Raw genomic sequence first — 14,287 nt, 5'->3', positions numbered from 1 at the left:
CACCCATATGATCAATGACACAATGACATCAAAACATATTTGGAATTTTCTATTTTCAAAAACAGCTGTCTCTCTTATATAATAATGCATTTCATTTAAGATTTTGTCTCACCTGGCCAGTTCTTTAATTAAATTTGCAATGCGTTTTTTGTCTTCAAGACATAAATCCTTCAGTGATGCACTCCTTATTCTTTTACTGCAGGAATTCTAAAACAAAACAAAACACCCTTTTGGTTAACTTTTGCTAGAAACAATTTTTAAGACTTCAAGAAATCTCTTCAACACAGGAAGTGAAATTTCTTAAATATTTTTTATTGGTGGAACATTACTTACCTATTTCATTTAAACTACTGTGAATTCTTAACAGGCTATGGAACTATTGATCCAGCAGCGGACATTATGACATTAACACAGAAAAGCACACAGAAAGAACTCAAATGTAGAAATGTCCCTACTTAAATATTAGGGAATATTAAGGAAATAACTTTTCCATGGTGAATGTCACAGAAACAAATAACTAATGGAGGATACTGAGATCATTTCCTGTATCATCCAGCCCAGGCTACTTAAAAGTATACTAAGGTTGGCAGCAGAGACACCACTTTCCAAACCCTCAGTATAGCCTAATGTTCATTCCAAAAGATACAAGAACAAAAAGTAACAACACTAATAGGTAACACTTATATCTAGTGCTTACTGCATGCCAGAAATATTATAAGGAATTTTTACATATTAGTCCACCTAATTTTCAGAATATTATTAGGCAGGTATTATTCCTATATTATATGAGGGTGTATGTCTTGCCAGGGATTATAGCAGTTAAGTGGCAGAATCAAGACTCAAGCACAGTTCCCAGAATCTGTACTCTTACCACTGAAGAGCCTATCTTCTGTGCTACAAGAAGTCCTCCCAATCTGAATAACATTAAGAAAAGTCTTTAAAGCCATGAAACCCAGGGATTCACTAAGGAACTGCAGTTAACATGTAAAATTAAGACACATGAAAAAGGGACAGTGAGAAAAGATGGCAGCATGAGAAGAGAGGCTGAAACCTCCCAATACCACGCAAAACACGAAAATACAACAAATATAACTAATCCTGAAAAAGTGACATGAAAACTGCAAAACACACTGCCTACATCTTGAGAAAAAGACCTCACAGAAAAGGATAAAATAGCAAAGCCGTGATATGACATGATCCAAGCCCTACCCCCACCCCAGCCCATAGACAGGAAGAAGACAAATAAAATAGGGAGGGAGTAGAAACCGAGGACTGCTGAACACCCAGCTCTAGAGAACTACTACTGGAGCATGAAACCACATTGCAATGTGCTCTGGAGATTAGTAGGGTTCCAAAGTAAAGATGGGCAGAATACTCGGAGACACTGAGATTCCAGCCACTTGTGGAGAACAGGTACACACAACTGGACCCCTGGAACAAAAGAAAGGAGGGCAGTTTGAAGGAGTTCCCAGCAAAAAAGGGGAGATAAAGGGGCAAACATAACACAGAGCTCACTGCTCAAGAGAAAGGGCAGGAAGTCAAAACCATCCCTGCAAGCTCAGCCCAGCAGGTTGGGAATTCTTAGGAGTTTCAGATACTCCATCCTCCTGGCTAGCTAGGCAGCTCCGAGGCTCCCCACTGCCATATGCAGCCTGATGCTCCTTCCTCCAGGCAGGCGCCAGTAACTGCTCACCTGTGACCCTTGCTGTTGCTGCAGGGACACAGCAGGTCCAGAGAGTAGAGCTTCTGAGCACTAGACAGCACCACCTACACAAAGTTATGATTCCATAGGAAACACTAAAAAAAAAGAAATGGCAAAGGAATTTGGTCAAACCAAAATTACAAGAAAAAAACGCCAGGAAGAGGGTTTACAGAAACTGAAATCACCAATCTTGATAAAGATTTCAAAACAGAAGTCATAAACATTCTCACGGAGCTACAGAAAAATATTCAAGACCTCAGGGAGGATGTCAACAGAGAGACAGCAACTTCGGAAAATGCAATATCTGAAATGAAATATACAATAGAGGGATTTAAAAATAGATTAGATAAGGTAGAGGACACAGTAAATAAAATTGAAATTAGAACACAGGAAAACAAAGAAGCTGAGTCACAGAGAGAAAAAAGGATCTCTAGGATTAAAATAGTAATAACTATTTTAGCTGAGCAACAAATTCAAATGGTACAATATTTGCAATATATGTGTACCAGAAGAAGGAGAGAGAGAAAAAGGGATATAAAGTCTCTTGGAGGAAATATTAAAAACTCCCCCAAACTGGAGAAGGAAATAGTCACTCAGGTCATGGAAGTGCAAAGATCTCCCAACCCAAGGGACCCTAGAAAGACAACACCAAGACATATAATGATTAAAATGGCAAAGATTAGGGATAAGGAGAGACTACTGAAAGCAGCCAGAGAGAGAAAAAGGTCACTTATAAAGGAAACCCCATCAGGCTATCAGCAGACTTCTTGGCAGAAACCTTACAGGCCAGTAGGGAGTGGCATGACATATTTAATGTAATGAAACAGAAGGGCCTCCAACCAAGAATACTCTATCTGGCAAGATTATCATTTAAATTTGAAGCACAGATTAAACAACTTTCAGATAAGCAAAGTTGACGGAATTCACCAACACCAAACTAGCTCTACAAGAAATTTTGATGAATATGCTCCTAGGGCTAAATAGCTGTCACCAGAGAAAATAAACACATAGAATATGATACCTAATATATAAAGAAGGGAGGAAGAGGAAGAAAGAGAGGAAAAAAAGGAACTTTTAGATTGTGTTTGAAATAGAGTAATAAATGATTTAAGATGGACTGTTAAGATAGTAAGGAAGCTATCCCTGAACCTTTGGTAACCACAAATATGAAGCCTACAGCAAGTACATATACACTGATAATCACCCTAAATATGAATGGACTAAATACACCAATCAAAAGACAGAGTTGCACAATGTATTAAAAAAACCCAGACCTATCTATATGCTCCCTATAAGAGAATCACTTCAAACCCAAAAGACATACACAGACTAACAGTAAAGGGATGGAAAAAGATATTTCATAAAAATAATACGGAGAAAAATGCAGGAGAAGCAGTACTTATATAAGACAAAATGGATTTCAAAACAAGGAAAGTGACAAAAGACAAAGAAGGACATTACATAATGATAAAGGGATCAGTCCAACAAGAGGATATAACTATTATAAATATCTATGTACCCAACACAGGAGCACCTAAATATGTGAAACAAATACTAAAAGAATTAAAGGGGGAAATAAAATGGAATGCATTCATTTTAGGAGACTTCAACACACCACTAATTTCAAAGGCCAGACCAACCAGACACAAAATAAGTAAGGAGACAGAGGCACTAAATTGAATAACGCATTAGAACAGACAGACCTAACAGACATCTACACAAAACTCCACTCAAGAGCACCAAGATACACTTTCTTCTCAAGTGCACATGGAAAGTTTAGATCCAGAATAGGACACAAAAAGAGCTTCAGCAAATTCAAAAACACTGAAACTGTGCCAACCAGCTTCTCAAACAACAAAGGTATCAAACTAGAAATAAATTATACAAAGAAAACAAGCAAACATATGGAGGCTTAACAATATGCTCCTAAATCATCAATGGATCAATGATCAAATAAAAACTGAGGTCAAGCAATATATGGAGACAAATGAAAATAGCCCAAAACCTGTGGGATACTGTGAAGCAGTTATAAGAGGAAAGATTTATAGCAACACAGGCTTCCCTCAAGAAAGAAGAACAATCCCAAATTAACACTCTAAATTCACAATTAATGAAACTAGAAAAAGAAGAACAAATGAGGACCAAAGCAGCAGAAGGAGGGACATATAGAGATCAGAGCAGAAATAAATAAAATTGGGAAGAATAAAAAAATAGAAAGAATCAATGAAACCAGGAGCTGGTTCTTTGAGAAAATAAACAAATTAGATAAACCCCTGGCCAGACTTAACAAGAAAAAAAGGGAGTGTACACACATAAAACAAATACAGAAATGAAAAAGGAAAAAGCAGCACAGACACGACAGAAATACAAAGAATTATTAGAGAATACTATAAAAACTAAATGCCAACAAATTGGATAACCTACAAGAAATGGACAACTTTTAGAAAAATACAACCTTCAAAGGCTGACACAGGAAGAAACAGAGAATCTGAATAGACCAATTACCGGCAGCAAAATTGAATTGGTAGTCAAAAAATTACCTAAGAACAAAATCCCTGGACCAGATGGCTTCACAGCTGCAAGCATTTAAAGAAGTGCTAATACCCATATTCCTTAACGTTTTCCAAAAAGTAGAAGAGGAGGGAATACTTCCAAACTCATTTTATGAGGCCAGCATCACTCTAATATCAAAAAACAAGACAAAGACACCAAAAAAAAAAGACAATTACAGACCAATATCCCTGATGAACATAGATGCAAAAATACTCAACAAAATATTAGCAAACCGAATTAAAAAACACATCAAGAAGATCATCCATCATGATCAAGTAAGATCTATTCTAGGGATGCAAGGATGGTACAATATTTGAAAATCAATCAGTATCATACATCACATCAACAAAAAGGACAAAATTCACATGATCACCTCCATAGATGCTGAAAAAGCATTTGACAAAATTCAACATCCATTCATGATAAAAACTCAACAAAATGGGAATAGAGGGCAAGTACCTCAACATGATAAAGGCCATATAAACAAAACCACAGCCAACATCATACTTAAAAGCAAAAAGCTGAAAACTTTTCCTCTAAGATTGGGAACAAGACAAGGATACCCACTCACCCCAATTTTATTCAACATAGTACTGGGGGTCCTAGCCAAGGCAATCACACAACACAAAGAAATAAATGGCATCCAGATTGGTAAGGAAGAAGTTAACCTGTCACTGTTTGCAGATGATATGATATTGCACATACTAAACTCTGAAGACTACACAAAAAAACTACTAGATAACTGAATTCAGCAAAATTTCAGGATACAAAATTAGTACACAGAAATCTGTTGCATTCCTATATACTAACAATGAACTAGCAGGAGGAGAAATCAGGAAAATAACTCCATTTGCAACTGCATCAAAAAGAATACCTAGGAATAAACCTAACCAAAGAGGTGAAAGACCTATACTCTGAAAACTACCAGACACTCTGAAAGAAATTAAAGAAGACACCAAAACATGGAAATCTATCCCATTCTCCTGGATATGAAGAATTAATATTGTCAAAATGGCCACCCTGCCCAAATCAATTTACAGATTCAATATAATCCCCATCAAAATAACAACAGCATTCTTCAATGAACTAAATCAAATAGTTCTAAAATTCATATGGAACCACAGAAGACCCCAAATAGCCAAAGCAATCCTGAGAAAAAGTAGAAGAGGAGGGAATAACAAAACAGGGGGAATTATGCTCCCTGACTTCAAGCTCTACTACAAAGCTACAGTAATCACAACAATTTGGTACTGGCACAAGAAAAGACCCATAGATCAATGGAACAGAATAGAGAGCCTGATATAAATCCACAAATATATGGTCAATTAATATACGATAAAGCAAACATGAATATACAGTGGGGAAAGACAGCCTCTTCAAAAACTGTTGTTGGCAAAACTGGACAGCTACATGTAAGAAAATGAAACTGGATTGTTGTCTAATTCCATACACAAAAGTAAACTCAAAATGGATCAAAGACCTGAATGTAAGTTATGAAACCGTAAAACTCTTAGAAGAAAACTTAGGCAAAAATCTCCTGAATATAAACATGAGCAACTTTTTCCTGAACACATCTCCTTGGGCAAGGGAAACAAAATGAAAGATGAACAAGTGGGACTACATGAAACTAAAAAGCTTCTGTATAGCAAAGGGCACCATTAGCAGAACAAAAAGGCATCCTATAGTATGGGAGAATACATTTATAAACAACTTTTCCAACAAGGGGTTAACATCCAAAATAAAGAACTCAGAAACCTCAACACAATAAAAACAACCAGATTAAAAAATGGGCAGAGGGCTAAACAGACACTTCCCAAAGAAGAAATTTGAATGGCGAACAAGGCACATGAAAAGATGCTCCACATCACTAATTATCAGGGAAATGCAAATTAAAACCACAATGAGATATCACCTCACACCAGTTAGGATGGCCAAGATCCAACAGACAAGAAACAACAAATGCTGTTGAGGAAGCAGAGAAAGGGGAACCCTCCTACACTACTGGTGGGAATGTAAATTAGGTCAACCATTGTGGACAGCAATATGGAGGTTCCTCAAAAAACTAAAAATATAAATACTATTTAACCCAGTAATTCCACTCCTAGCAATATACCTGAAGAAAACAAGATCCCTGATTGAGAAAGACACATGCACCCCTGTGTTCATTGCAGCACTATGTACAATAGCCAAGATATGAAAGCAACCTACATGTCCATCAACAGATGAATGAATAAAGAAGTTGTGGTATATACACACAATGGAAAATTATTCAGCCATAAAAATAAAACAAATCTTACCATTTGCAATGACATAGATGGAACTAGAGGTTATTATGCTTCAGAGAAATAAACCAGGCAGAGAAGGACAAGTATCAAATGATTTCCCTCATTTGTGGAGTGTAACAACGAAGCAAAACTGAAGGAACAAAACAGCAGCAGATTTACAGACTCACAGACTCTAAGAAGGGACTAGCAGTTACCAAAGGGAAGGGGTTGGGGATGGTGGGTAGGGAGGGAGGGAGAAGGGGATTAAGGGGCATTATAATATGCACTCACAATATAGGTAGGTCCCAGGGAAGGCAGTACAGCACAGAGAGGACAAGTAATAACTATAATATCTTACCTCGCTGATAAGACAGTAACTGCAATGGGCAGGGGCATTAGGAACTGATAATATGGATAAATGTTGAAACCACGATGCTATTTATGTAAAACCTTCATAAAATTGTATACTTTAATTAAAAAAAGAAAAGAAAAAAGAAACATGTAAAAGGAAAGGATCCTTGGCATTTGTGCAACCACAAAGTAGGCAAGTCCAAATACTTCAGGACCTCTAAAATGATTCTTGTAAATACTGATAGCCAAACATGGAAAAAGCAGGGGAGAAAAAGGAAATGGGAAAGAGGAGATGGTAAGAAAATAAAAGGGGTTTGGTTTTAAATACAGTCAATTTAAGATAAGATGAAATTCAATTCATATGGAAATGTTTACGCAGGAAAATGGAAATGGTCATCTGGCTCTCACAGTCAGAGAAAAACAAACATTTAAAATTCACCTATATGGTAACATGAATGATATTAAGAGTTTTATTATTTTCGTTATACTTTACTATATTTGAGGTTTTTCCTTAAAGAAAAAATATCTTTTTGAGAATCAGCTACAAATTCAAGAAATACATTAAAACTGGTATTTAAAAAGGAGAATCAGAAGCATGTAATACTGTGGGAGCAATATAAGTTTTAAGAAGAGTATGGCATTAACAGTGCTAATGATCATAAAAGCTAAACAGAATGTGAAAAGAATCACTGGATTTCGCAATGGGAGAAGTTGCTGAAAATCCAGGAAAAGACATTCAGTAGTGGTGCACTGAGTATAAGAACAAACAAGAGAAACCCTTGCACAAAGGCAGAATTTTAAAACCAATGTATTTAACAGAAACCTGAAAACACATGTTTTTCAACTAAACAATAAATTGTGGTAAATTTATACAATGGAATTCTGAAGGTACTGGTTGTTATGCTATTAACTTTCATCTTCAAACCAAACCTACCACACTCTGCTTTGTAATCTGAGGCTGAGACTCTGGAAACCTCATTTCACCTTTGCCACATGCCTTTCTGTTATACTCTGTCAAAAGGAAGAACTAAGAGACTAGAAGTTGTTAGAGGAAGAAAATACTCATTAATTCCTATATGCTTCCTGTTCCCATTGGTGTCACCCTGTCAGTTCTTCACTTCACCCTAGCAAAAACAGCTGATTCCAGTTGGCAAGTTTTCCAGCCCCTGTGGAACCAGTTTTTATGTCACCTAGGGATACCAGTACTGGTTAGCCTGGTTCCGCATCACCAGAGGTCCAACTGCCAGCCCTGAGGGGCTACTCCTCCAAGTTTCTAAGTTTTAATAATTCCAACTTGTTCTGCCTGTTCTCCCAGCCCTAGGGATGGTAGTTGCTTCTTGCAGTTATTACAAACAAAACACTTTAGTCTTTTCAGTTGTCCAGCACCGAAAGGTCTTTACATTAAATATTCTCAGTTCAGATCACTGACTAAACCCTGATTGAAATATCAGTGAAAAGCAATGAAATACAACTATACACAACATACATAAATTTCATGAACTTATGTTGAGCAAAAAGGCAAAATCATCCAATACACACAGTGTGGATCAAAGACTAAATGTAATATCCACTATGAAAAAACTTTAAGAAGAAAAAACTGGTATAAATCTTTGAGACCTTGGCTTGGGCAATGATTTCAAATGTAGAAATGACAGCAAAGCACAGACAACAACAGAAAACAATTGACAAGTAGGACTTCATCCAAATTTTTTAAATTTATGCTTCAAAGGATGCCAATAAGAGTGAAAAGACATGCACAGAATGGGAGAAACTATTCACAAATCATGTATCTGATAAAGGACTTGGAGATGGAATTTACAAAGAATTTTTATAACTCATCAGTAAGACAAATAACACAACTGAAAAGGATCTGAATAGATATTTCTCTAAAGAACATATACAAGTGGCCAAAAAGTACATAAAATGATCATAATTAGTCACTAAGGAAATACAAGTCAAAACCACAATGAGATACCACTTCATACTCACCAGGATGGTTATAATATAAAAGACAGACATAAAGTCTTGGTGAGAATGTGGAGAAACTGAAATCCTCATACACTGCTGGTGTAGCCACTCTGGCAATTATCAAAAGGTAAATATAGTATTACTACATGACCCTGCAATTCTACTTCTAGGTTTATACCCAAGAGAAGTGAAAACATGTATCCACACAAAAAATTGTACTTGAATGTTCAAAACAGCATTATTCATAATAGCCAAAAAGTGTAACAACCCAAATGTCCTTCAACTGGGGAATGGATATACAAAATATTTATTCAGCCATAAAAAGTAATATAATGATACATGATACAACATAGATGAATCTTGAAATTGTTATGCTAAGTGAAAGAAGGCAGTCACAGAAGGCCATATATTATATGATTCTTTCTATATGAAATGTCCAGAATAGACAAATCTATAGAGACTAAGAGTAGATTAGTGGTTGCTAGGGGATAAGGGGAATGGGGAGTAACTGCTAAAGCATACAGAGTATTTTTCTGGGATATAAAAATGTTCTGGAATTAGATTGTGGTGACAGAGCCATAGCTCTGTGAATAAGCAAAAAAATAATGAACTGTACAATTTAAAAGGATAAATTTTATGATATGTGAATTATACATCAATTTTTTAAAAGTTGATTGTGTAAGGCAAAAGTAGTAATATATTTAGAGGTCTATAGTAGTAAAATTTATGATAATATCGCAAAAGTCAGGTCATAGACTGTTGAAAGTCCTTAAATTATAGGTAAAGTAAGAAAATATCACTTGAAAATAGGCTGTGATAAGTTAAAGATGTATATATGTAAGTTAAAGAAGTATTCTTTGGACCAGCGAAATAGCCCAACAAAGAATTTTTGCTAAAAAGTCAATAGAATCCAAAGAAAGGCTATTGTCCAATATAAAACAAACAAACCATTTTATGAAAAAAACTTTCAATTTTTGATAAAAACCTGCAAATTCAACTATTCACATCCCAGTGGGAAGTGGGTACAAGCAGGCCTTTTGGACTAATTATAGTTAAATCCTCTACTCTACTAAACATAACTAGTAACAAATCAGATATTGGAAATGTCCTCAAGAACATAAACCAGGGATTGAAAAATATTTTCTATAAAGGGTTCAAAAGTAAATATTTTTGGCTTTGTGGGCATACAGTCTATGTAGCAACTCTGCCATTTTAATATAAGCAACAATAAGATAATATTGAAAGAATGAGCACAGCTGTGTTCCAATTAAAACTTTATTTACAAATCAGGCAGCAAGCAGATTTGGCCTATAGATTGCCAAACCCTTACTTAAACCCTGGTTGGGGAGACAAAATATAACAAAAGTAACATACAATAAACCAATCAGACAGGGCACGTACCAAAGTAATAAAGATACTATGACAAGCAAAGACAAGGGAGGTATTAATGACTGGGTTATAAAAAGAAAGAGTCTTCATGATATTATTTTCCAAGTGCAGGAAATAAGGCAGGCTAATTTTCTTTTAATAAAGCATCTCATACACAAGGGTTTTTATCCATCATCAACTAACAAATTCACATGAACAAAAACAATAAAGGACTCCTAATAAAGGAAAAAGCACTTGTCAATTTGATTTACTCACTTGACACAGATCAGGATGTAGGTCTTTTGAGACATTCTAAGGCAATAAATTTTTCTTAACTAAGGCTTAAAGCAAGCCTGGGCATTTTGGAGCAAAACCTTTCTTTGAGTAATCTAGGTATATCCATACCAAGCAAAGTATTCTAGAATCCTCTGTATTTTTTAAGAATGCCTGTAGATGACTTTATGTTCTTTTGTGGGCTCTTCTATCCTTATCTATAAGTTATTGATCAGTACAGTAAAATTAGTGATTGGTCAGCATTTACAAAGATAGAAGAAAAAAAAGAAAGCAATTACTTACCTGTTCATCCACTGAATCTCCTGTACCTTTTAAACACTCCATGGAGACGGAAGTAGCAGTCACCCTCGATGTCTTAAGTTTAACATCAGCTTTTGGACTCAACTTGTGTCTTGATCTGGTATTTCCTCCTGTAGAAATTCCTAAGGATTTTCCATCAAACAAGATTTCAAAATTGTAAGTTCTCATTCTCTTAAACCCCCCTCAACCTTTTCCTTAATATCCTCTACTTCATGGGATCTGTTGGGAAAAACTTACTTTATAAACTTCACTTTAAAGCTCTCTTAATAAATAATGAATCGTGAAGACTATTTTGAATAAAGATTCAATTGAAATATTTTTTAAAAGGGGATGTGAATACACATAAGTCACAATAAAACCAATGAAATATAACACACCATACATATCTCAACACTGAGGAAACTGAAGATGTCATTTTTCATAATTAGGGTGCCGTCAACGGTTCTTTCACTATCCACCAGTAACAACCAGTACACTGTAAAGAGTCTATTACACAAACCCCGAATCAAGAAGTTCCCACATTTTTCTTTGAAATATGAAATTTCGGCTATTATTGATAGCACAGAAATTAAAAATCTCTTGCTCTTTAATACATGATGAAGTATTCTACAAGTTCATAAAAAACTGACTTGCCCAGCCAGCCCCTAAAATAGGGCATCATTTCAAACGTCAGTAAGGTCATGAAAAAAAAAAAAGTTCTGATGAACTGTTCATCTAGTGATACTTGCACAGTTGTCTTAATGTTTAATTTTCTTTTAACACTTAAAAAGCAAAAAAAAAAAAAAAAAAAAAAGCAAAGGAAGCATCCATCAGTAGATGAATGGATAAAGAGGTGGTACATATATACATAGGAACACTATTCAGCCATAAGAAAACAAATCCTACCATTTGCAACAACATGGATGGAGCTGGAGGTTATTATGCTCAGTGAAATAAGCCAGACGGAGAAAGACAAGTGCCAAATGATTTCCCTCATTTGTGGAGTGTATCAACGAGGCAAAACTGAAGGAACAAAATAGCAACAGACTCACAGACTCCAAGAGACTGGCAGTTACCAAAGGGGAGGTGTAGGGGAGGGTGGGTGGGGAGAGAGGGAGAAGGGGATTGAGGGGTATCATGATTGGCACACATGGTGTGTGGAGGGGTCACAGGAAAGACAGTATAGCACAGAAGACAAGCAGTGACAGTGTTGCCATCTTACTATACTGATGGGCAGTGACTTCAAAGGGGCATGGGGGGCACTTGATAATATGAGTGAATGTAGTAACCACAATGTTTTTCATGTGAAGCCTTCATAGATTAGTGTATATCAACGATACCTTAATTAAAAAAAAAAGCAAAGGAAGCTTGCCAAATTAGTATAGAAAATCATACCTGGAACATACACTATTGATTGTTCTTCATCAGAAACTATGCAGGAGGACATAAAGGAAAATACTAGAAAAGATTATCCAGTATCCAAATGCTGCTTCTGTCTTGTACTTCTATTACAATTTGTAATTTCTTTTGACCAGGGAAATTGTAACTAGCTTTAAAAAAAAAATCAGAAAGCAACATAATTGAAATAAACATAGAAAAATTAATAACCTTTTAAAGTTCATCTTTATATACACACAGCTATATGCTTTATGAAAATTTTAGAAGGCCTTGTTTCATAAAACTTTATTCCATGTTTATTCCCAAGTGATACCCTACACTATAAATTCTACTATTAGTTTCCTTTCATTTCATACACAAGGAGTTAAGTACTCTAGTTCGCTCATTATTGGACACCTGACAAATTATTTTAGACATGAATAAATCACTTCAAAATGAGCTTTAGCACTGAAGAAGAAACAATGAGGGCAAGTCAAGTATGCAAACACAAAAACAGTTTTTATTCTTCTGCAGTGCACTCATGAAAAGTCCCAACAAGCCCTACTATTTAACAAGTGGAAGAAATTTAAAAAGAAAAAGAACAATTTTGAATTTCAAAAGGAGAAATTTAGAAAGGCTAAGATCAAAACACTGCTATAGAAGGAGTATAACGAGAAAGCTTTCTTTCCAGAAACAAACGTTTATTTAGAACTGTATCTTAACCCAGATACGTCCAAAATTTGGTAACCTTCTGACAATTTCAGGAGGTATCTAAACAAATTTCCAAATAATATAGAAAATTCTGTACTGTTCTATTCTGTTACAAAATGCTTTCTTTCCTAAGATTTCTAGGCAAATCAATTATTAACTATTTCCTTCGAGGCAAAGTCTGGAGTGAATAGTAGATTTAATAACACATTCAAAAGTCAACATATTTCAGTTCAGGATCAACGCTTGTTAAGAAACTTTTCAAGGAATGCTGATTGGAATGCCTAGAATCTCTATAGGAATTGAGGAATATAAAGATGGTGCTTTGTATTGTCTGAGCTGCTAGGTGGTTTCTAACAGCTCTTTGGCGCAGCATAAGCACTTTCACAGTCTCAAGACTTGGTTGGTACCTCGTGCCCTACACTATAAATTCCTTCATTTTAAGAGACACATAAGAGAAGCAAAAAAAAAAGAATTAGACCCCATTAGTCCAAGGAAACTGATAGTAACTAACAAGCAGAGCAATAATTTGTAAATTCACTGACACCCAATCTAAAAAAAAGTCTTACAAAATAAAATTCTAGCGGAGCCAAGATGGCGGCGTGAGTAGAGCAGTGGAAATCTCCTCCCAAAAACACATAGAGCTATGAAAATATAACAAAGAAAAATCTTCCTAAAATAGAGACCACAGGACACAGGACAACATCCAGACCACATCCACACCTGCAAGAACCCAGCGCCTTGTGAAGGGGAGTGCTTTTTGGAAATCTTAAAGGGGCAGGACAGGTCACTTAGACCAGAAGCAGGGAATCTGGGGATCTCTGGGCACTCTAACCCCCTGGGCAGCAGGGAGCACAGAGGCCCCTTACGGAGATAAATAGTCTCCTGGCTGCTCCCCCTCCAACGGGGCTCCACCATTTTGGAGGAACAGCCCCAGCCAGGCCAAGCACACAGCAACAGCGGAGATAAACCCCAAAGCAACTGGGCAGGAAGCAGAAGCCCTGTCTGCGCACAGCTGCCCAGCACAAGCCACTAGAGGTCGCTATTCTCCCAGGAAAAGGCTACAAACCAACAAGAAGGGAAGCTCTTCCAGCGGTCACTTGTACCAGCTCTGCAAACTATCTCTATCACCATGAAAAGGCAAAACTACAGGCAGACAAAGATCACAGAGACAACACCTGAGAAGGAGACAGACCTAACTAGTCCTCCTGAAAAAGAATTCAAAATAAAAATCATGAACATGCTGACAGAGATGCAGAAAAAAATGCAAGAGCAATGGGATGAGATGCAGAGAAAAATGCAAGAGCAGTGGGATGAAGTCCGGAAGGAGATCACAGATGTCAGGAAAGAGATCACAGAAGTGAAACAATCCCTGGAAGGATTTATAAGCAGAATGGATAAGATGCAAGAGGCCATTGAAGGA

General features: G+C 36.3%; 1 protein-coding gene across 8 annotated transcripts in view; it reads right to left on the bottom strand.

The window, feature by feature from the left end:
- Nucleotides 1-14,287, bottom strand: part of KIAA1328 (KIAA1328 ortholog) — a 356,434-nt gene that overhangs the window by 329,097 nt on the left and 13,050 nt on the right. For 4 of the 8 annotated variants that reach the window (XM_073212929.1, XM_073212930.1, XM_073212934.1 and 1 more), the window contains exons 2-4: nt 12,175-12,210; nt 10,783-10,922; nt 113-207 (exon numbers count right to left, since the gene is read on the bottom strand). The exons of 1 other annotated variant lie outside the window; for it this stretch is intronic. In XM_073212929.1, coding sequence (XP_073069030.1) covers nt 113-207; nt 10,783-10,922; nt 12,175-12,210 — 271 coding nt within the window. Of the gene's footprint in view, nt 1-112; nt 208-10,782; nt 10,923-11,685; nt 11,803-12,174; nt 12,330-14,287 lie in introns of all 8 variants that reach the window. 3 more of the 8 variants (XM_073212933.1, XM_073212932.1, XM_073212931.1) reach the window with 2 other exon arrangements.

The sequence above is a fragment of the Manis javanica genome, chromosome 9 (assembly GCF_040802235.1).
Source record: "Manis javanica isolate MJ-LG chromosome 9, MJ_LKY, whole genome shotgun sequence".
Classification (NCBI taxonomy): domain Eukaryota; kingdom Metazoa; phylum Chordata; class Mammalia; order Pholidota; family Manidae; genus Manis; species Manis javanica.
Note: the sequence above shows the minus strand (reverse complement) of the source record. Positions and strands in the feature narration are given on the sequence as shown.